The sequence below is a fragment of the Elaeis guineensis genome, chromosome 1, assembly GCF_000442705.2.
Source record: "Elaeis guineensis isolate ETL-2024a chromosome 1, EG11, whole genome shotgun sequence".
NCBI classification, from domain to species: Eukaryota; Viridiplantae; Streptophyta; class Magnoliopsida; order Arecales; family Arecaceae; genus Elaeis; species Elaeis guineensis.
The window spans coordinates 116,570,859-116,594,726 of NC_025993.2; the positions used below are offsets into that span (position 1 = coordinate 116,570,859).

At 35.1% G+C, this 23,868-nt stretch overlaps 2 protein-coding genes across 5 annotated transcripts; one reads left to right on the forward strand and one right to left on the reverse strand.

Annotated features, from left to right (window-relative positions):
- Positions 1–2,530: 2,530 nt before the first annotated feature.
- Positions 2,531–11,503, forward strand: LOC105038762 (quinolinate synthase, chloroplastic). 4 transcript variants are annotated; one of them, XM_073260884.1, is made up of 6 exons: positions 2,531–2,698; positions 7,043–7,257; positions 7,446–7,626; positions 8,571–9,086; positions 10,549–10,710; positions 11,162–11,503. In XM_073260884.1, exons 3-6 carry the CDS (start codon positions 7,480–7,482, stop codon positions 11,234–11,236), a joined length of 900 nt encoding a protein of 299 aa, XP_073116985.1. In that variant the 5' UTR covers positions 2,531–2,698; positions 7,043–7,257; positions 7,446–7,479; the 3' UTR covers positions 11,237–11,503. The 4 variants fall into 4 exon arrangements, with proteins under 4 accessions (XP_073116985.1, XP_010912952.3, XP_073116980.1 ...); XM_010914650.4 differs by lacking the exon at positions 2,531–2,698 and adding an exon at positions 6,039–6,191; XM_073260879.1 differs by lacking the exon at positions 2,531–2,698 and adding an exon at positions 6,285–6,857.
- A 5,773-nt stretch (positions 11,504–17,276) lies between these two features.
- On the reverse strand, positions 17,277–20,296 carry LOC105038764 (cytochrome b5). The gene is made up of 3 exons (XM_010914651.4): positions 20,129–20,296; positions 17,848–17,914; positions 17,277–17,756 (listed from the first exon to the last, which is right to left on the reverse strand). Exons 1-3 carry the CDS (start codon positions 20,213–20,215, stop codon positions 17,506–17,508), a joined length of 405 nt encoding a protein of 134 aa, XP_010912953.1. The 5' UTR covers positions 20,216–20,296; the 3' UTR covers positions 17,277–17,505.
- Positions 20,297–23,868: the final 3,572 nt, after the last annotated feature.

The following is a 23,868-nucleotide window of genomic DNA, read 5'->3' on the forward strand; positions in this document are numbered from 1 at the left end:
AAAAATAAAAAGGATGGTCCAGTTCACAAGGCTCTTGCCATTATGGGGTTTGGAGAGGGTCAGATGTATGCAGTCTTACCATCATATATATAGAAATGCTGTTTTCGTGTTTTGAACCCATGACATGTGTCACCATGGAGTGACCCTATCGTTGGACCAAGGCTTATCACGAAAAAAAAAAGTATTAAGTTAAAAATGGACAAATATTAAGTTAAAAAAGAACATCATTTTAAAATATATTATATTTTTTATTAGAATATTGTGCACCAAATTTTTCAAATAAGGCATTTATCCTAATATATGTTTGTTTAGTTGAAACTAAGAAATTAGCTGTAATTGACTGAAAGTAAACTCCTAATTGTGGTCAGTTCTGGATAGGTTCTAGCTGACTTGGCTGAAATACTTTGCTTTTGGTCCAAACCAATCTATTTTTTGCTGAAACATCTTGCTTTCATTCGAAAAAATAAACCTCATTCAGGGCAGAATGGGGTTGATGTGGTGCTGTTGGGTCATGGCATCACTTTTATTTGTGCGCAGGGATGCTTAAAATATGCATGTCCAATTGATTCATTTAAGCTTCCACATAAATGTCATTTGTTCGCATGCTTCTGCATTTCCTCTTAGCTAATCTGCTTAGCACCTTGCATATTCTTTTCTGGATACTCATTTTACCTTAACTTCTAGTTCCTAATGGATAAACTTTAGGTTTATTATCCTCATTGTTTGAAGGGGAGGTATGTTTGTGGACCTTGATAATTATGTTGTATGAGATAATTATATGGTTCATTGCAAGGATTAAGATACCACCTGTATCTGCCCTGTTTTGCTTGATATGTAGCACCTCCTGGGATGGTTTCATAGGAAAATCAACCTTATACTGCCATGCATTGCTTGATGCCACTCATTACACCTTTTTTCTCTTTTCTTTTTTTTTTCTGTGCTTATTTGATCTAGCGAGTGCCAGCCTATGCTGACCCGATACAACCCTGTTAACATGCTATGTACAATGTTTTTGAATACTGATAATCAGTGCTGGTATGGTGCCCGGTACCGATGGTACGTACCAAAATTGACAGCTTTGAAAATTAAAAAACCATTGGTATCGACTAATATGATCTGTGTGGTACCGCCAGTATGGATGCGAACTGGTACGGTCTGTACTTACTGGCATGGATGTTTTAGCATCACAGCAAGTGTATCGATGTTGGTTTTTTGCTGGAACAGTATGCTACTGGTCATACTGAGCTGTTTTGATGGTTTTTGAAACGATGGTATGGACAATACCTTGTGGGTCCACATCTCAGCTCCTAAATCTTTGGGTTTATATTTACATGCACTAGAGACTCATGCATGATATGAGAGTGTTGCATGTAAACTGTGTTCTTGGCCTACTATAATTTCATAAACTGAGATATAGCAACTAATCAGGAATGCATTTGTCTTTTCTTTATATTCTCGAGTTTCTAGCAGTGAGTGGACTATCATGAAAGTTTGTGTTACATTTCTCATCATGTGCACTACGTTTTATTTGAATACAATATCATTTTTTTTTTTTTTTAATACAGACATATCAATTGATCTTATTGACCCCTTGATCCTTTGTCACATTTTATCTTCTTGTGTATGTTCCGGATGTCTTCTTACTGGTACTGGTTGCAACTGATATGAACCTTTCTTGGAATCTCCAGTATTGGAACCGATATTGTTCAAAGAAATCCTATAATTCTGATATTTTAGTGGAAGGTTTGACAAACCAAAGTCATCTATTCAGACAGATTTATTGAATGAGTGGAGCTTAACCACTTCTGGATCACATCTTAAAATTGCTTTACTTCAGAAGCACTTTGGATAATCAAACTTGAGAGAATAACACTTTTGCTCCATCACAATCAAACTATCAAAGAGACCATGTCCATTAATGATGATTCCGATCTCCTCAATTTATTTTTCTGAAACCCTTTCCCATTTGTACATATTCATAGATTGTCTCAGATAGAAATAGTTGTTATTATCAACCAAAATGCAACTTGGAATTGTATCATTTGGTACATGATTTGTCTTTTATTAGGCATCTTGCTAGATAGAGTGCTGAAAAATTGTTGCCTTATTGCAAAGGTTTCCTTCTTTCACTTTTTCAACTTTATTTGCTTCCTATATGCTATTGACATGGGTGATGTGCTGTTTATTATGATAACTGCTCTGCTGTTTGCTTTTGGCACAAAATTCTGGTGGACATTTCCATAATCTTTATGTCTTAGCATAAAAGAAATCCATATACGATAAGATGAAAAGATGAATAAAAGCTTCAATTGACATTAGCTTCCTGCTGAAAAGGTTCTATTTTATTACCATCTAGCTCCAACACAAACAAAAGCTTTGCTTGTTCCCTCATTCCATTGTAGTGGTATTGCAGGCAATGTTTTTAACTCCTGATGAGTTGAAGATTAAACAACTTGTCAGTGTGCTAAGGGAGAAAAAAGTTGGCATTGTTGCACACTTTTATATGGATCCAGAGGTCCAAGGCATGTTAACTGCTGCTCAGACACAGTGGCCTCACATCCACATTTCTGATTCATTAGTAATGGCAGATACAGCTGTCAAGATGGCGGAAGCTGGATGCCACTATATCACTGTACTTGGTGTGGACTTTATGTCAGAAAATGTCCGTACAATACTTGATCGAGCTGGTTTTCAGAAGGTTTTTGTTTATCCACAATTTTTTCTATTTGATTTTAAGTTTATCAGAACATATTGCTTATTTTGCTTTGGGTACATACTTGCCTATCATAAATACGTGAGCACTGCATGCCCTCCAAATATCTTATAAATACCACATACGTTTGGAAGCAAAAACCCCTAGATGTTTTGTTCGAAATCTATCTAGCAGTAGTTGACCAAAAATTACTTCACAGTTTATGATTAGATTTTATGTGCACAATAACAAAAGGTAGTCTTATATGACAATGTCATGCCTGTAGATATGCTAGTATGCACATGAAAACTTAACCACTTAAAAGTTGGTGAATAGAAAGATTTTAAAAATTGCTGAATGAGATAGTATGAGCGGTACTGTACCATTCAGGCAGGAAAATGGCGCCGGTACACAGTGTGTAGATATGCTAGTGCACGAAAAACTGGCCATTTGAAAGTAGGTGAATAGAAAGGTTTTAAAAACTGCTAGAATGAGATAGTATGAGCAGTACAGTACCATTCAGGCAGGAAATCAGTGCCTGTGCACGGTGTATTGGTTGGGATACAGTTCGGTACCATGTTGTACCCAGTACTGTATCAGTTTTTCGAGAAACCAGTGTGCCCTCCACTACTGGTTTTGAAAGCCTTGGTGAATGATGTCGATACTCGTGGTTGCTTAACTGTAAAATGGGGTTGAGAAAAGGTGGTTGATTGTGCAGCAGTTTCCGATCTGATGCTACAAAGCCAAAAACTTGGTGTTATGGACATTCACTCGAGGCATTTTAACTCCAAGATGTTCACACATAATATTTGATTTATGCACTCTATGAGCATAGATGATGCAATAGCCCTCCCTATTAAAATGGATATGGGAAGTTTCCAGTTGCAGCAGCTGATTAGAAAAATTAGTCTTTGTTTCTTGGTCTTTATTTTCCAAAGTACTTGCTTTGACTTTCCTTTAAATGGATAATTATGGAGTTCTAGTTCACAACTGTTAGGACTTAGGACTTGGGAGACAGGTTAAGAGGACAAGATTGAAGGAACATAATAACCTCAGAGGAAGGAGAATTCTTTTCTAGTAGAATCTTACAATTCATAGATGGTGCTAAAGAGGAAGAAACATGGCCAAGGCCTATGGGTTTAATGTGGCATGTATGACAAAGTTTGGAGCTAAACAATTACCCATGTTTAGCTTGATGTAAATTAGGGAGAAGATGAGAAGACTTCCACAGAAGTGTATTAGGAATAAGATGGAGGCAAGCAATCAATACAGTTGAAGTCCATGAAGCTTAACACAGCTTGTAAAATGATTATAGCATCAAGAAGAATGAAATAAATCTATGCCGACATACTAGTTGGTTGATAGAAGTTATATTCATGCCAGGCTCGGAACATGGGCAATGTGGAAAACAATAAACAGTGCTAGAAGGTGGAATAATGGTGCCACTCTGAGAAACTAAAATAATTTGAAGTAGATTAATTTAGGAGATGGTGGTGATCTGGTAAACATACATGCAATTCACATGATCGAGTGCATGAAAATCAAGAAGCCAAGCATATCTAGATACAACTTGAGGAGATAAACATGCTTGAAGTGAAAATAGAGCTAGAAGTGAAACCACAAGTGTTAGTTATGACTCAGAATGATCCATTTCATGTGGTGAAAATGCTAAAGATATTCATTTAGAAGGGCTTCTATGGCTCAAGAGGAACCATGAACATCATTAGAGAAGCAAAACAAGCAACAGTTGGGATTTGGGTGGTTTCTGTTTGGAAGAACTATCAATAACAGGAAGTTACTAAATTAGCAAATCTTTGGTTTAGCCTCTTCTTAAAAAGCTTGCCATTTTCTTTTGATATGTCCAGCGTCTCTATAATAGTGGCACAAGGAGCTTTTAATAGGTCTGGGTGACAATGGTGATGGCAGATGTCATTGACATTGATACTGGTTGCTGACATAGCCATGATGAAACCTTGCATACATCTCCAGCCAAGTCTATAAGAAGGGGAACAAACTGTGCCTGTGGTGCTTCAAGTTTTGCACACTTGGTGCAGCAAAGATTCCAAATGAGAATATGGCTTCAAATAAGAGGAGAACTAGAAGTAAAAATCAAGGAAAAATCATCTAAATAGGCTTAATAATTTTCTAATTACTGAAGTTAGATGATAGGGCATTGGTGGGGCAAAATGCCAAAAAGTGAAAATTTCCCGTAAACCAGAAAAATAAACGAGCTTAGTAATTCTTTATCCTCCAGTAATAGAACAGAAAAACTCAGATACTTCACCATATAGTTTACAGAACACGAACCAGCACCAACAAATTCAGAACAGAGAGAAACGAAAAATGGATATAAATGGAGTGTCAGAGTTCTAAGACAAAATGTTTCCTGGAGTTACTACATGGCAAATTGAAATATTATTAAGTAATATAAGAAATAATTTCTAAGAACAATTTTGTCTATATTGTTGGATTTTGTTAGAAACTGTTACATGAATATATCAGAATCTTGTGAATGGCCGTACAACAAGGTTCAAAACTACAAGGCAAGACTAGGGAAACATTGAAACAGAATGGGAAGGAAAGAAGTCTAACTATTAAATCTTAGGATCCAACTGGTAGGTCACCGGTGGTCAGCTGAGAGGACGAATTGATAAAACTCGCTTAGCTAATAGCTCTGCTTTTGATTACAATCGTGAAAATAAGTAAGGTCAACAGCCCTTACAATTGTGACCTCATGGTGCAATACATGGGAAGGGTTGATTGAAATATTGAAATCAGGCACTTGATGGTAGATATGAAGAATGACCAACAGATGGGATTTTGATTCTCTATTAGACATCTAAAAGCAGACAGAATGCTTTGGAAATTCTGTGCCAAACCCTCATGGTTTTGTGACTGTCCACTTTCCTGATGGCCAACTAGCTTTTGAACTTTTAACGTTGAAGTTTGGTCACATGTTCCAGCTAAGATAAAAGATCATACTTGACAATGCTACTTTTTCTTCCTTGTCTTTTGTGGTATAGAAGACCACAGAAGACCAATGTTCCAGCTAAGCCAATATCTGATGATGCTTTTTGGAGCTCTCAATCTAGGTTTTAAGGTTTGGGTTCTATTACCATGCTAGTTGGAGAATGTGTTCAACAAGATTCAGTAATGTATCAAGGATTGTCAAAATTGGTGCCTAGGCACCTAGGTCTGCCCAGGTCCATAAAGAGGCTAACTGCAGTCCAATGGCTGCTTAGTCAAGTTCATTTAACATTACTTTAACCCCTTATTTTTTTTTATCTCTTCCTTTTATTATTTTGGCTTTTGGTGACTTAAGTATAGGTGTTAAAATAACATTAGTTGTGCTATATCTTCTTTAATCTGCAATCCCTCATTTCACCTGGTCTATGCTGCTCCTCTCTTCCAATACATGCTAGGGCAAAGAGTTGCCCTTCACTCCGCTAGCTGCCACGTGCCTATCCAGCAGCTGCTGGTTGCCATCTGACCACCCAAAGTAAGTTTTTGCCTCTTTTTTTTTTTTTTTTTTTTTTTTAATTTTAGTTTTCTATTTTCTCCAATATTTGCTGGTTTCCTTCCCCTTTTCCTCTTCCTTTTTTTTTCTCTTCATACTTTTCTCTTTTGAATGATCTTTCTTTTCTTTTCCTTCTTATTTTTCTCTTTCTTCCTCCATTTCTTTTCATCTAGTTCTCTTCTTCCTCTTATTACTATTTTCATCTCCCTTTCATCTTCTTTCCCCTGTTTTTGCCTTTTCTTTGCGCACCCCCACTTGTTTTTCCCATCTGTTCACCTTTTTTGCTTAATCTTCCTGTTATAGGATATCGACTTAATAGGCTTTTTGTACATATGATTTGAGAAAAGAATCAAAAGATGATGTTGATTGTATTGTGTCCAGACCTTTTATGTCTTTTTTGTATTCTTTTTTCAGGACTGCCAAAGACACATGGTAGTCCATCTAATCACCTAAATTGTGCCTAGGCAGTTGGGGCCCCTAGTGGCTAGGGACTGTCTGTCTTGACAACCTTGAATATATGTCACGTATGCCTTACTGCCTCAGCAACCTCATCATCATGGTTGCAAGCACTCTGATATACCTAATTCAAATACTAAGAATAACTAGTACCCTGCAATTGCTGTATATATTAAACACCATATTCTGATTGTAAGTGAAAAAAAAAGCATACTCTGAGAACAGCTCCCTATATATTGTTTAAATTATCTTTGCATTTTTTATTTTTTATTTTTTATTTTTTGTCTTTGTTATTCAATTACCTTTAAACAAAATTGGCATTTGATGCATCTAGGAAAGCACTAAGTATGATATTAAGAATGACAGACTTCATGCAGGTTGGTGTGTACAGGATGTCAAATGAACAGATTGGTTGCTCTTTAGCAGATGCTGCTGCAAGTCCAACATGTATGCATTTTCTAGAGGTAGCCTCAAGTTCACCCCCTTCCTTGCATGTGATCTACATAAATACCTAGAGACAAAAGCACAAGGACATGAACTGGTGCCTACTATCACCCGTACATCTTCAAATGTTGTGAAAACTATATTGCAGGTTGGTAAGCTTTAGATCACTTTTCAAGACTTAATGATCGTATTGCTTATCTGATGTTTTTAAAAGGCTATTGATTTGCACTTCCAAGGAACGGTAGCTATTACATCTTTTTCCCTAATTATGTGAAATATGTATTTACTATTTTTCTTCAGTGCTTCTATAAGATCTCTAACACATTGCCTTATCAGGCATTTGCTCAAATACCAGATCTAAATATCTGGTATGGTCCTGATTTTCTATATGGGTGCAAATATCATGGAGTTGTTTAGCCAAATGGCTGACATGTCCGATGAAGAGATTGCAGAGATACATCGAGAACATAATAGGAACTCTATAAAGTCATTATTACCCTGCCAGCATTATTATCAGGTAAATCAATGATTCCATTTCTCAAAGCATTATGCATTAGAGTGACTCTGAATGGATATATCACTTGAGCATTTTAGCTGATAACTGCATTTCTCCCCTTTTTGATTCATTCTGTTGATCTAGCCTTTTGTCAATTATACATTTGCTCTTCCAGAGTTCCAGTTTGTTAATTCCAAACAGCGGCACGGCCTATCTGCCTGAATGACATATTCCGCTTCAGATTTGAGATAGGTTACTTCAAGCTGTCTATTGTCTTATGTAGGCAAGTTGAAGCGCATATTCATGTTTATTTATTCTTTATTGTCTTGTTAAGGCATAGCGAATGGTTGAAGGGGTGTTCGACATTGTCTTGCTTCTAAATGTTCTTTTATGGAAGTAATTCTTGAATGATTTTCATAACATACTTATCGACATTCGTAATGCTTAATACTTGCAAGCGTCAAGGTAACACAGACTTTATCTATGGATTTTTTTTTTCCTAGTTAAGAGATTTTTGAATATCATGTTAGAAATGCACATTACACTCTAGTAATGTGATCTGATGGATTTCTGATGATTTCTACTCATATGCCATGGATACCTGATTACTATCGAGGACATAAAGAGACAGATGAAAGATGAGGTAGAATTGTTGGACATGTTGTAAGAAAGGACGTTCTATGCAGTTAGTTATTGTCCACTAGTGATGATGGTTAATTTAGGTTCCTCCTGTTGGAGTTGAATATCTTTTTATTCCGTGTTACAAATTTTGGTTGAGACTTCTGTGGTGATATTTTCTACACTATGTTGATATGACTAATGACGCTTTAGTTAGCAAAAAAATTGTTTATGTGAGATATATGGAAATTACTATCTCAAATTTATGATACAGTGAATCTGATTTTTCTTTTGTGGTTAACTTCAGTTTGACTTTGTGTAAAATTGCTTATAAAACTAATTCACAGGATGGTAACTGTATTGTGCATGACATGTTTGCGCATGAAGTTGTGGAGAGGACAAAAGAACTCTACTGTGATGCATTCCTAACGGCTCACTTAGAAGTTCCTGGGGAAATGTTCTCTTTGGCAATGAAAGCAAAGAGTAGAGGAATGGGAGTTGTGGGATCTACCCAGAATATATTGGATTTCATTAAAAATCAGGTGCAGGAAGCTATCGACAGGAACCGTGATGATCACCTTCAGTTTGTGTTAGGAACAGAGTCAGGAATGGTCACTTCCATTGTTGCTGCTGTTCATGAATTACTTGGTACGAATGAGTCCTCTTCTGGAAGAGCAAGAATTAAAATCGAGATAGTGTTCCCACTCTCATCAGATTCAGTGTCAAAGATGTTAGTAAATGGATCTCACGGGTTGAATTCTGTTATAGAAAATGATCTTGCTAAACTTGCTGTTGTTCCTGGTGTGGCAGCTGGTGAAGGGTGCTCCATTCACGGAGGTTGTGCTTCTTGTCCATATATGAAGGTGAGCATCTCTTTGCATGCAACAAACTTGCATTAATTCACAACTTTTTAGTTATTCTATGGCACATGACAGAAAATTACCATGTATGAGGATACTGAGTCATGTAGTGGAAGCATGTGATTTTTTTTTTTTGCTAAAGACTTACTTTTGTATCTATCTGTATGTAAACTAGTCTAATGTTGTCACATCATGACACATACAAACCAGGATATACTAGTTTGGCTCATAAAAGCTCTAACTTACAAAATAGAATTATAGGTATAGGGTGACCTCCTATGGTATGGCTAGCTTCTGCCAACATACAATTTCATAGCCATGTCAATGAATAGGTAAAAGATTTCTGGCTTTTTATGTGGATGACTCGCATATAAAGTTCAAATGTAGCTGAGACCAAACCATCACCATCAGCTAGGGCCACTGAAATCAGTGTTTAACCCTAGACATTGTTGGCATTTGGCCATAGATTTTCATCTGTATTCTCAGTCTAACTATTGGTTTTTTTCCTTCTTTTCTCCCCCTTCTATGCTACACTTGTCACTCTCTCTCATATGCAGCTTACCATTGTATTGTAGGGGTGTGTTTGTGGTGTCTGATTGTCATATGTTTGAGAATCCTTTTATACAAATGTGAGATGCACCTGGCATGGTGTATGTACTGAAGATATCTGCTTGGCCACTAGATTGGAGTGTCCAACGGGAAACTGCTGGAACACAAACTTTTGTATCTGGAAAATCTTGGATCTTGTGATCAGTGACTCTGATCCTTTCTTCTTCCCTTGTACGAGATTACTTTTGTATGAATGTAAGATGCACTTGAAATGGTGTATGTGGTGAGATATATCTGCTACTTCACTAGATTGCAGTGTCCAATGGGATCCACGTACATGATAATGTTGAAACATGATCTTTTGTATTAAAAAAAAAAAAAAATCTTGAGATTGTGTGATTAAAGATATCGGATCCTTTTTGCTTCCCCCTCCACCTCAACTGAATCCAAGACTTATACTGACCTCATCAAGGTATGGGATATCATATGAAATGGATAGCTGAGTGTAAGAACACCTAGTATTACTGATTAATCACTGGGTAGTTGCATGATACTCCCTTCTATGTTATTATAGAGCTATATGATGTAATGGCTTGGATGTGTGAAACATGTTCTAAAGGCGAAGAAATAGTAACAAATTGCTAAATAACACTTGGATGCATCATCCATATCGGCACCAACAATCATTTCATGTGATTTTGTTTCTTTAGCACTGTTGTCATGACAATTCAAAATGTTTTCTGAATCTTTGGTGAGGGTGGTCTCCTTGATAATGTCACAAGTTTTTTTTTTTTTCTATGATCATATTTCTTGGCTTTAAGAAATGTTGCTTCAAGACAGTTTCTCCTTTTATTAGATATTATCCATTCAATAAGTGTTATGGTTAGGGAAAAAATTACTTATATGTCGTTTGCAGATGAACTCCCTTAGGTCACTATTGAGAATTTGCCACCAACTTCCAGACAGAGATAATACTCTATGGGCGTATGAAGCAAGCAGATTCAGTGCAACAACACCCCTTGGGAAATCAGTTGCAGAGGTTGGGTGTGAGCCAATTCTGCACATGAGGCATCTCCAGGTTAGCTGAGGAGTTTACGGACTTTTTTTCTCTTAATAGTATAGCTGCATCACATAATCTGTGCTCTGTACTTACAATTTAGCTGGCAGTGTTAGAAACTTTGATATGGCAGATAAAATCATAGTCCTTGAGTGAAAGAGTACATGTGTATATTATTTTGCAGTCTATTTATCCTTGAATTATATCTCTAAATCATTAGATTAAATATATGCTATCATGTGTTTTTGTTCTTGTTGATAAAATTATGAAACTTATCTTTTGTGAGATAAAATTATGGAACTTATCATATGCATGTTCTTCTGGTTTAATTTGATATCCCTTGGCATTGCATTTATAATTAATGCATAGATCATGGTGCATCATTAAACTATTGTCGGATGCAATCAACTGAAACATTCTACTTGTTTTTTTCACTATTCTTTTTTTTTTCCTTAATTTTTGATACTTCTAGACAACAAAAAGGCTGCCAGAAAAGCTTGTCGATCAGGTTCTCCGTCAATCTAGTCATGGACCCGCAGTATCATGACACTTTCTCTGTGATGTGATGCTAATTTATGATCCGATGACTCTTCCACCTGAGGCTTGAACAAGGATATTCTGTCCTTCAGCAATGCTACTGGAAAATACAATGCTTCATGTTGTATGAAGCAAGCCGACCTGTGTTACTTTGCTTTTCTAGTCAGTACTAAACTGTCATCCATGCTACAAGAAAAGCTTAATAAGTTGTACAATAACAGTTTGACACCTGTTGTTTCTTGGCCTATCTGAATTTAGTTTCTCAATTTTGTTTGGCTGCTCTGTGGTCAATTGTATCATTATTTATAGTTATGCACTAAAGGAATAAATTCAATGTTTGTGAAAAATTCTCTCGACTCTCTCGATCACTGTTTGGAAGCATTTTTGTTTGTCTTGAAAGGTCAGGAGTAAAGGAATAAATTCAATGTTTGTGAAAAGTTCTCTCAACTCTCTTGATCACTTTTTGGAAGCATTTTTGTTTGTCTTGAAAGGTCAGGAGGTTTTCCCTACTATTTATGAGAGTGATTCCCGTTGGTTGCGTCCCAAACCTTCATGGGAAGTCCCTGGAAAAATGCTTCGTCCAATTAGAACTAAATTTTCTGAACTGTGGCCTAAAACTCCAAATGTACTTTAAAGATTGCAGATCAGCTTACATAAAGTTTCTTTTGGTAAGCTTGGTAGGAGATTGCAGTTCAGCTTCTATCCTTAAAATTTCTTTCAGTAAATTTCGTAGTATTCTGAAGGTATTTTATCTACAAGGACCATCTGATCAGTGCATGTCCAGATGAAGATTACTGCTTGGAGTACAGCTTATTGTATTTGGAATGACTTACTGAACAATGGTCGTCGAGATTGCTTCAAACTTTGGTGCTGCATCTGAATCAGTAAAATGGGATCAGATCAAGCTGAGCTTTTGGACCGGTATGGCCAATAAACTATTGGCAAGCTCGTGGCTGTTGGGGTTACAGAACAATAACGGTAACCGGAATAGGATCAATGAGTGACAAATTAAGAATTAAAATTTTTAGCGTCCTCGTGCAAACCGGAAGATTTTAGCAGCATCTCTCAGTCGATTTCAGGAGCCAGAATAATTGAACGAAGCCGAAAAGACAACGCTGTTTGGAAGATTTTTGAAGGCTTAGATCTCAGGCATCTTGGTGGATGGGTGAGAGAGATGAACGAAGATTACGGTTTATCTTGGGCTAGCGGAGAGACATGGACGACAAAAGTCTTAGCAGTTGATATTTTCCAAAATTTTGACTACTATATCAGGACAGAGAGATCGAAATCTCGGCCAATATGATCAATAGAAATTAAACTATGGTAGGATGGCTAATTTAAAATGTATTTCTAAAATTCAAAAATTGCAAGAATTTGATGCAAAATTATTGGCTGATATGTTTATATCGTGTTGGCTGACATATCAGGATTTTGTGGTTTATATTGGAGGCAGGGCAAAAACTCTTTCCAAGACATTAGTTAGGTAGCGTCCGCTTCTGGTTCTATAAAAATTTTTCACTGCATTCGAATATGTTTTGAAATTCAGTGCTAGATCTTCTCTAAACAAATCCTGTGATAACCCGGCCCAATTGAGGCCCAAAACCAGCTCAAAGCCCACCCGAAAGAAAAAAAAAAAGGGGGAAAAACAGAGCAGGAAGACTCCCGATCGGAGTCTTCCTCTTCTCCGATCAAAAATCGGAGTCCTAGGGCCATTAAAAGACCCTAGGACGAACCCTATAAGAAACCCCTCTCTCTCCTCTTTGGGTAGACACTTCAGTCGCCGTCGATTGCCGGAGATTTCCTCCGATTTTCCCGTTTGAAGCCGTGACTCCTCGACCCGTGTTCGCCGCGATTTCTCGCCGGTGGGGGTCACCGGAGGTTGTGGTAAGGTCTCCCTCCTCTCCCTCTCTTCTCTCCCTTCTTTCCCGTGCCGGTGAGCACGATGGCCGGCGACGGGTGTCGCCGGATTTAGTTGGAGAAGAAAACCCCCTGTTCGCCACCTCTTTCCTATGATTTTCTGGCGCCGACGGTCACGCCGACCGCCGGCCCTGGTCTCTCCGAACCCGGGAGAGTCGGCCGCTGCCGCCGGCCACCACCAGCCATGAGATGGCCGTGATCGGCCGATCAAGGCACGGGGACCTCAAGGTCCCCTGTTTCGGCCCAATGAAAGCCCGGGAAGAAGAAGAAAAGAAAAGAAAAGAAAAGAAAAAGGGAAAAAGAAAAAGAAAAAAAAAAGAAAAAAGAAAAGAAAAAAAGAAAAGAAGAAAAAAAAAGAAAAAAAATATAATAATAAGAAAAGAGAAAATTTTCCTCTCTTCCCTCTTTTTCCCTCTCTTTTTCTCTCTCTATTGTCTCTCTCTAAAAAGAAAAAGAAAAAGAAAAAGAAAAAAAAAAGAAAATATATATATAAATATAAAAAAAAAAAGAAAAATAATAATATATATATATGTGAGAGAAAGTTTTTCTCATCTCTCTCTTAAGTCTTTCTCTCTCTAGAATTAGACTTTTTCTCTCTACCTTCTCTCTACATTTTCTCTCTCTAAAATTTCTTCCTATTTTCTCTCTCTAGACCTTTCTCTCTCATTATGGATTTCATCTCTCTAGGATCATTCTCTCTCTCTGATTACATCACAAACCCTAGGATAAACTCGAGATGAAAATATGATGATCTAGAACTGCTCCGAAATTCGTGCAGTAGATCGGATCCCGATCCGATTCTTTTTCGAAATTGATAATATCAATCATGGTTAATCTATATTAAGTCACCTTGATATAACCTCTGATGATCTCAATCATGATTGCCATTTTTAAAAGATACGAAGATTCTCTCTCCACTTTCTCTCTCTACTTTCTCTCTCTACTTTCCCTCTCAAAAAAAAAAAAAAATCCTATGAATCCCTTATTAGGCTATCTTCTTCACTTTTAGGGACCTATGACCTTAAATCAGGTTAGAGCCGAAGGGAGAGATTTATTGGACTGATTATCAAATCGGTCATTTCTTTATATTATGTAATTTTATTAAAAAATATAAAATTTATTAATGATTTAATATTTTAAATAGGACTGTCTGATTCTTTTAAGGAAGATTAAAAGGTCCTGGACGATCGAGGTAAGTAGATTTTAAGCTCCTTATTTATTTTGAAATGATCATGCTTTTATGTAAAGAATTGCTATTGATAAAATCATAATTTTTCATAAAATAAGGATCGGCATATGTGATATGAAAAAGCATGTTTTATTATGAGCATTGATTTTATGAATATGTCTTATGAAAATAGCATGATTATGAAGCATGAATTTCATTGTTTTTCCATCTATGTATATGTATGCTTTAAGAAAAAGATATAAAGATTTCAAAGGCTCTCAGATGGCTATGAATGAATCCCTTCGGGAAGGTCGATATCCGGAGCTAGCATCCACACGAAACATGGCCCTGCCAGCGGGTATAAAGTTGGCACAAGAATTAAGAACTCTGTCGATTAAGAAACAGGGCCCTGTCACGGGTATAATAGTGACCTTAGCATGAATATCTGTGAGCAATGTTTTGAAACATGACATGAATACATGATGAAAATGATTTACGATTCATAATTATAAAATATACATGATTTATGCATGCATGATGAGCTTATAACTTGTTTTATTATATGCTCTATGAAATATTTATTTTTGCAATAATTGTTATTTGCTAAATGATGCATTATCATAGAAAACTTATGTTTGATCCGGTAAGGAAGCGGAAGTCTACTTACTGAGCTAGTGTAGCTCATATTCTTTTTGTTTTCTCTTTTATGTACAGAGAAATAAGGCTAGGATCGAAGGAAAGAGAATCCAAGCTTGGAGATCAGCAAAGCAAGTTTAGAAATTTTGCTCTAGGAATTCAGTTTATGTTTATGGATTGAAGACATTATGAATTTTAAGACTTGAATTATTTTATCTCTGGATTTAGATGCTCTGAACCAGTTTTGGTTTAATTAAATAATTGAATTGAACTTTATTATTATCTTTATTTGTGATACACCTGTCATTATACTTAAGAAGATGAATTTTGGCTTCGTGTTATCGTGGGTCCATCCCTTGGTAACATGGCCGTGTTATGTCCCGGATTTGGGGCGTGACAAATCCAGTCTACTTCGATATGTTTTCAAATAGGACAAAATGGTGTGAACTTGGTTGGTGTCTTAGTGGTCACGCTAGTCTGTAGAAGTGGCTTAGAGATGGTGTGTAAGGTGCATCTTCAAGTGTTTGTAGCCTGGTTATTAAACCCGATCAGAGATTGACCTGGCCAAGGGGCTGGATCACTATATCCCCGACTCAATCATTGGGATAATCGGTCGGATTAGATTTATAATTAAAAATTTAAAAAAATAAAAAAATTTAGATATAATATGTACAATTATTGCAATTTTCAATTAAAACACTTTTTAAAATTATATTAATCTATATCATACACTACTCATTTATTGCAGCATAAATGGAAAAAAATTATGATTCATCCAAGTCTTAAAAATAGAAATATTATATATAATGTTGGAAAATATGTAGAATGTATTGACATTTTTAATTTTTAAATACTAAAGTTTAAAATATTCAATAAATAGATGGAAAGCATATATTTTCATTAATTTTGTACAAAAGGGAAGGGAAAACGAATATATATATATATTATGGTTACAACTTCAGCGAATAACTTAATTTAAATAGAAAAATAAAATTTTTATAAATTAACAAGGCTTTCCGACTCTTGCTTTTTCGGTGGTTGAGAGATTTGTAAAAATACAAAAGCAAAGTGCAGCAGGATCGTTTCCTTCCCTCAATGTCCAACAAGAAATGAAAAAGAGGCCCTTCTAGTGTCGTGGTATGTGGTGAGAAATGGTAAGAAGAATAACTTCCAGGTGTTAGATGATTATGTTCGTCATAAACAAAGAAATGGTAATAAGAATCAAAGATGTGAGTCAAATCCGTATCAGCTGCAAATTCTGCAATTATTTTCTAGGCAAATCACAGAAAGTCATGGTATGAACATTAACAACCAAAAGTCACATCATTAAATTTCTTTTTTAATTAGCAGAATGATGGATGGGATGATATTGTCGTTCAATCAGTCCACTGTTGATTGCATCATTGAATTACCAAGCTTGAGGAAATCCAGGGTCAAAAGAACAAACATAAAACATGATTCAGAACATGGTGTGTCAATCAAGTGGAACAAACACCTAAAATCAGTATCAACATGTTGTAGAGGGGATTGCATGCATGAAAAATGAACTCCGATTACATCATTCCTCATTTTGACAAAATAAATTGAGGCTAGACTGATTTTGTAATTATTAGCAAGTACCAAGCACCTGAAGTAGAGTGCTTGGGAGGCAATAATTGTAGCATAACATTGCTCCTGCCATATGAATATTCTCAACGTGCATTCTTCATGCAAAGATAATACGATATTAAGTTTCTCTGATGACTTATTTGGTTCACGAGAAAAATTTTCTCACTAAAATATGTTTTTGAAAGGTTAATGACTAGATATATAATATTTAAAAAAATATTTTTATATGTTTGATTGACTATGAAAAAATAATGTATTCTAGAAGAACTTATGTTTGTTTGAGCATATATTTTTCTGGACAAGTTGCATAAAATATTTATTATTCCAAAAAAATTTTAGTTCATTCTATCTACAAGCTTAAGGATATGTTTCGAAAAAAAAAAATCTCAATTTTCAATTAATGAGAATTGAATTTTTCCATATGCCAAATGAATTTTTCTTTTTGATAAAATATGTGACTTTTATTACCATGGAAAAGCTACTACTATCTCCCTTCTTTGAAAACTCAAATAAAATATGATGCATTTCTCCATTTTTCCACTGACCACATTTTCTCCCCTCCTCTTCCTGCAAACCAAACAAGTCCTCAGTGACTTGAGCTTTCATCGAGTTTATATAGCACAATCTGATACCAGAGTCATATTCTAAGACTAGCAAGGTTGCTGCTCTTTTCTATAGTTAGTGTCAGCTATAAGAAACAAAATTTTTAAAGAAGATAACATTTCAAAAGGCAACAATTGAAAACATTCAAAGGAATCCAAGGAGAAGAGTATATGTTCCAGTATCACAAGAATAGTAGATGAAAAAAAGTAACCCAGAAATGAGAAGTAACCCCAGAAATGAGACACAAGCAGAGACTTAACAGACACACTTTAGTCTCCTAGAGTTGCAGTAATGTAAGACATTGCAAATACCAACTTCTCGCTAGTTTATTTAACTTGGCAACACATCTAGGCTGATTTTGTGTAGGCTCTGATGGCAACAGCCACCCCCAAGATAGCCAATGGAACCAAAAACTGGAGTAGCTTAATGATGAAGTCAGAGGTCTTGTCCTGGTTGTAGTGAGGTTGCTTGGGAGGGGTGTATTTGACTTTGGTGGGAATTGTTGATGTATCTATCTTCCCAACACAGTACTCATCCATCATTGCCCTTGCAGTCGTACTGTGCCCCACATCTTCGAAATCATCTGTAGCATCCTTTCCTACAAATTGCAGAATCATCACAGGTACATTACCACATTGTCAAAAATATTTCACACATTCCTGAGCATCGGCAAGTCTAAACAAGTTTACCAGTTGATGACAACAAAACTTCGTCTCCCCCAGGGTGATCTTCCAAGAATTTTGTTACATCATAAACCTGTGCAAACATACTAAGATGTGAAACTCAAGAAGAGATCATGTCAACAAGATGTCCAGTTTTATGTGCAACCGTGACAGGAAGGAAAAGAATCGACATGAACAGTTGTAAAGCATGAGTTTCTTATGGAATCAGCGACTTCCAGCAGTGTTAGTAATCCATAACTATAATCATAATCATCAAGCCTTGACTGAAATATTTGGCCCAGCTTTATCCATCCTCAATCATCGAGCATTCTATATAGGACTACCTTTGATGTTACTTTAGTTCTTCTTAATTCTTCCCCTCCTTTTCCTATTATCCTTTATTGCAAAAGATTGTAAGTACGCTTCCTTAATGCCGATATTACTAGCATGCTTGCTTATTGAACTTGTCTCATTCAAATGCAAGTAGCATGGATCTCAGACCCTTCTCCAGAGTCTTAATCTGGGGTCTGCATGTAATTTATCTTCTGGAAAGTATTTAACTAATGATTCTGTTTGAAAAAGTACTGTCACTCCATAAAGGACATTGACAGCCATATCATGCAGCACTTGAAGCTTTGGCTGGAAACCAAGTGTTTTGGCTGAAACAGATAAATTGCAGAAGAAATGAATTCATATTCCCGAGTTTCAGCAGTTTCATATATCATAAATGCCTCAATTGAGGATTATATCATGAGTTCATCAAGACAATTTTTGCTCATGGATAACTAGTTACAACCGTAGGAGGCATTTTCAGAATATCAAACTCATATTTTGTTACAAGAATATTAGTTTTAAGAGTTGGACCATACACTTATGCTAACTCCTTGTAAAAAGAGCTAATGAATTTTTAAAATAATAATTGACCATTCAGATTGAAGATCCAAACTGTTGAACATGATCTATACTCCAAAAAAGGTCTAGAAACCAAAATTCATACATTTTGATGATCCCTAATCTATGCATCAAGTCAGTATAAAATGAGTAGCATCAATTATACTATTAGGGTAAAATACATGATAAATTCACAAGGTTTTGATGATTAAATCACAGCTAAAAACTTTCTTGGAGAGCACCAAAACACATGGATTTTGACATAAAGCATTTTTTTCATAATGTATATCATGTTCAACATTTTGGATCTTAAATTTAGATAACCTATCATTGATTTTGAAACATTAACTTTTTTCAAAGAATTAATATAAAGTGTGTAGTCAAACTCTTGTTTTTTAATTTTCTTAGTCTTCATGTTTTGTTTTATATAAGTATAAACTAGCAAGTTCTTTTGGAGGCATTGCTTATGTTTTGGTAAAGTATCTAAGAACACAGAACTTCAGTTTTTTAAAATTCTCAACAAATATAATGTTTTGATCGCAATACAATTTCTTCAGTTATTTCAAAGTAACAAAAGCAAGATGATATAAAAAATGATGTATAAGCAAGTAGCATTTGGATGGACTATAGAACATATGCAAACTGGGTCATCAAGAAAACAAACAAGACAATGTCCATAAAGAAATGAATAAACAGGCAAAGCCACTTAACATCTATCAAATTCCAAGTGCAATTTAGCAGGGTTTTCCATTAGCAGCACAACTCAAACGAAGCCCCATCAAAGTACCAAGAATATAAGGGTCGATTAGACAAAGCACAACCATCAGTGGGTATGCTCCCCTCCCTCCTTCCCTATTTTCCCATGTTAAGCTTACCAATTAAAAGAACATTAATAAGATTGCATAAATTCCTAGAGAAAATTCTTTAATAAAATTATAATCTTTTAAGGTTGTCTCCTAGTCTTCAACACTGAATGAAGTCCACTCATGCTCATCTGAATTACTAAAACTTCACAACATATGCTTGGCATGAGTAACCATCAAACTAAACAATTGCGCAAAAAATTAGACTATGGCTGGATTTCTTAATTATTTTTACGCATAAACATAACTATTAAGCAAAATATTTTGCATGTACTCAAAGATGTCAAAATACTTTTTGTCCAATGAGAGGGATCGGCCCTTTCTGTGCAGCAACAATCAACAAAGCTTTAGCTTTTTCCACAAAGTATCCTAGAATCGATTCATAGATAGGTAAATATTCCTTTCCCCTTTCTCCATTAAACCAATCCCAAGACGGATCCACAGACGGATAGATCAATTCATGGGCGATCAAACAAACATGTACAAAAACGGACCGAAACTACCAAAAGATGAGATTTTTTTTACCACAGATCGAGAGTCAAATCCAAAAATACCTTGCCGCCGATGACGAGCCAACAATCCTTGTTGGTATTGTGCTGCGACACTTCCTTCAAGGTGTACACCTTCGCATCGCTCCCCATCTCTCTCTCTCTCTCTCTCTTTCTTGGATCCCAACGAAACCAAGAGAGCAGCGAAGAGCCTCGGTTGGTGAGCACGTCTATTTCATATTTATATAAAAATATCTTAATTTTTTAATAGAAAATGGAAGAGGGAGTAAGATCCCTTTCAATTTTCATTAGCGAAAACCTCCCCAAACAAATCACAAAACACGGTTATATCCGACGTGGCAATCTAAGGATGGCAAGACCACAGAATGAACCAATGTAATCTTGACACGTCACTTGGAACAAGCAGGGTCCCTGGTTCCGGTTTTCTGAAACCCCACTCCACCAATGGGACGCATGCCCCATCCTATTAAACGACGTTATTCCACGTTGCGTGACGCTTTTAAGATCCGCAGGGATGGACGGCTGTGATGAGCTAAAGTTTTACTTCGCTCTTCATAAGGAAACAGCAGATCCACCAGTACTAAAATATATATAGAACAAGATTATTTTAATAAACGCTTTGAAAACATCAAAATGAAAAAAATCTCAGGCGTCCGATTTTAATGGACGGTGTGGATGGATGCAAAACGGGAGAGATGGGAGGGGAGTAGGTGGTTGGTAGTTGGCTCGCCGGCTGGTTTGCTTCTTTCCCTCGCACCCTCTTGTGGGGGTTGGTGGCACATCATCATTATTATTATTATTTTTCCTTCCCTTCTTTTTCTCTTCACTTGAGCCGATCATATTGTCCATTGTTTAGGCCCAAACTTGGTGCTGTTTTAATTTTCGCCCACAGGATGATGGTAAGGGGATGGACTCAACCTACTTAGTTTGGTGCAATCCGGATTGAGAATTTAATGTCTCACATCTACCAGTCTTAATCATTTGATTGTTTGGACTAATAATAATGATAATTGGTCAATGAGAGAGGTTGGCAAGAGCCAGACTACTTGACACAATTATATCAATGGCCTTTGAAGGTGGACTTCAAATATATGCATTAAAAATTGTGATATAGATGATTTGAAGTATTTTGAAATGTGCTTTTCAAGAGCAAATTAAGATAAATAATTAAGAAATTCGCTGCTCAACAAATTAATCAACCATATTTTGGAAAATCCTTCTAATAACACATTATCCCTTCATAATTTATATTTGGAAGATAAATGCTTTGTAACATTTCTTTTTATATAAGGGAATCCTATGTAAAGGCCACTTCATTATAAGTTCATGAAAAACCTCAACATATATCAAAATATAATCCAAATGAGGAGATAATAGATAAAAGCACATATTCTAATAATATAGCATTAACGTGTACTTCTATATAAGTTATAAAGTTGACATGTATCTTGTTGATTCTAATTTTATTTTGGTACATTCATACATATATTTAATTGCAATGCAATTCTTTGGTTGTAGTTCCTCAATAGGAGGGTTGATTGCCGTCCACAAATTAATTGCCCATAGTTTGGCAAATCTTCTTAATAACACACATAATTTATATTTAGAAAATAAATACTTTTTAACATGTTTTTATATTAGGGAACCACTATAAAGGCCCCTTTATTACAAATTCACAAAAACCATCCGACATATTGTGAATCAAAATATACTCCAAATAAAAAGATAATAGATAATTAAAGATGCATATTCTGATAATATAAAATTAATTTGTATTTCCATATAAGTTATAGAGCTAATGCATCTTACCTATTCTATACAGATGCTTAATTGCAATGCAATCCTTTTATTGTTGTTTCATAGTAGTGTTATGCAAGTGGGTCATTTTACAAAACAACTTCCAAAATTTCTTAACTCGGTCCAATAGATCCTCTTTTCTTTTCCTTTTTCTCTATTTTTTTTCGAGATGAAAACTTAAGGAATGGGCTCTCCTACCTCTTTCCCTTTCCGTGTCTTATTCTCTTTTTTACTCTTTTTTTGTCTCTCTTTTCCTTTTGCTGATCTTCTTGTTCTCTTTTTGCATGCATTACATCATTAATGGAAATGTATGGTAGTATTTCCTATTGTTTTGCTCAAAAAAGATATTTTTAGAAGCCAAAGCCTTAAGTAATTGAGAATTAATACTAAAATTCATCCATATTTGAGAAACTTTATAATGTATTTCAATAAAAAAATTATGAATGTGACAATTTTCAGTTAGTTGAGTTTGACCTAATGAGTATGGATGCATAAATTTACTATATTAGAATTGTAGCCTCACATAAATTTTCTTCTTCTACACTTTCTTATAGAATAATGTGTCACTTGATCTCAATATTAATTCAAATAGTCTACAATGTAACCATAGTCTGTCAGTTTGGATATTTAGCATAAATATTTAGAAGCAATTAATATAAGAGAAATTAATTAGCTGCTCTAAATTTATGTTCTTGCACTTCCTCATCCCAAAGAACTTTCCACATTTAAAGGCAAGGTTGTAATCCTCTTAAAGAGACACGACATGGATGGATTTTAATTATAGGTGGTTTAAGGAAGGGTTATATATTTTGAAAAGGAATGATAGATGGTATCAATCCTCAAAACTACGGACAAGGTCACTATGGTTAGATTAATCTTGACAGGTTATCAAGATTCATTGTCATCATATCTTTATCCCTAGCGACATCTTTCAATTGGATCAATTAAAAGGTTATCATTTTAATATTTGTATAATAAAAAATTTAAGAGCAAGAGTTAAAGTATTAAATTACATGTGTTGTAACTTTTGGTAGAATCTCATTATATATTGCATGAAATATTATGGTAGTTTAATACACACTAGATTTTGAAGCTTTTCAAATAGATACATCTTTTTTATTTTACTATACGATTAAAAAATTATAATCACCTCAATACTTTTCTTTAGATAATATAATTTTGGTCGATAATTTATTTTGATATCCTAGTTGTTGTTTTTAATATTCTTTTTTTCAAAATAAAAACCAATAGTGCACATGCCTAATGTTAGTTCCTTTTTTATAAAAGGGATAAAAGTAGAATATTATTGAAACACTCTATCAAGCACCCCTCAAACCTCTGGACAAGGTCATTGTGCCTAGATTAATCTTGATGAGGTTATCAAGATTAATTGTCATCATACTTTTATCTCTAGTGACATCTTTCAATAGGATCAATTAAGAGGTTATCCTCTTAATATTTGTACAATAAAAGATTTAAGAATATTTAAGAACAAAAGTAAAAATATTAAATTTAGATGTGTTGTAACTTTTGGTAAAATCTCTTTATAAATTATATGAAATATTATGAGACTTCAATGCACATTAGATTTTAAAGCTTTTCAAGTAGAATACATCTTTCTTATTTTACTATACTATTAAAAAGTTACTATCACCTCAATACTTCTCTTTAGATCATATAGTTTTGGTAGATAATTTTATTTTTGATGTCCTAGTTGTTGTTTCTAATATTTTTTTTCCAAAATAAAAACCTACTATGCACATGCCTAATATTTATTCCCTTTTTATAAAAAAGATAAAAGTAGACTATTATTCAAGCATTCTATTAAGCGCCCAATATATCAAAAGTTATATTTTATTATCTAAAATGAAAAATATATATTCTAGTATATTTTTATACTCAAATAATGATCCTAGTTTATAAGATGATTGACCACTTTATTTTGTTTCCTAGATATGTTCTTTGATTTAATTTTGAATTAGAATACA

Coding starts and splice junctions, on each gene's coding strand:
- LOC105038764 (XM_010914651.4), bottom strand. CDS start 20,215: ATGGGGAGCGATGCGAAGGTGTACACCTTGAAGGAAGTGTCGCAGCAC. Junction 17,915..20,128: donor GGCTCGTCATCGGCGGCAAG/GTATTTTTGGAT, acceptor ATGTTTGCACAG/GTTTATGATGTAACAAAATT. Junction 17,757..17,847: donor AGTTTTGTTGTCATCAACTG/GTAAACTTGTTT, acceptor TGCAATTTGTAG/GAAAGGATGCTACAGATGAT.
- LOC105038762 (XM_073260884.1), top strand. CDS start 7,480: ATGGTCCTGATTTTCTATATGGGTGCAAATATCATGGAGTTGTTTAGC. Junction 9,087..10,548: donor CTTCTTGTCCATATATGAAG/GTGAGCATCTCT, acceptor TGTCGTTTGCAG/ATGAACTCCCTTAGGTCACT. Junction 10,711..11,161: donor TGCACATGAGGCATCTCCAG/GTTAGCTGAGGA, acceptor TGATACTTCTAG/ACAACAAAAAGGCTGCCAGA.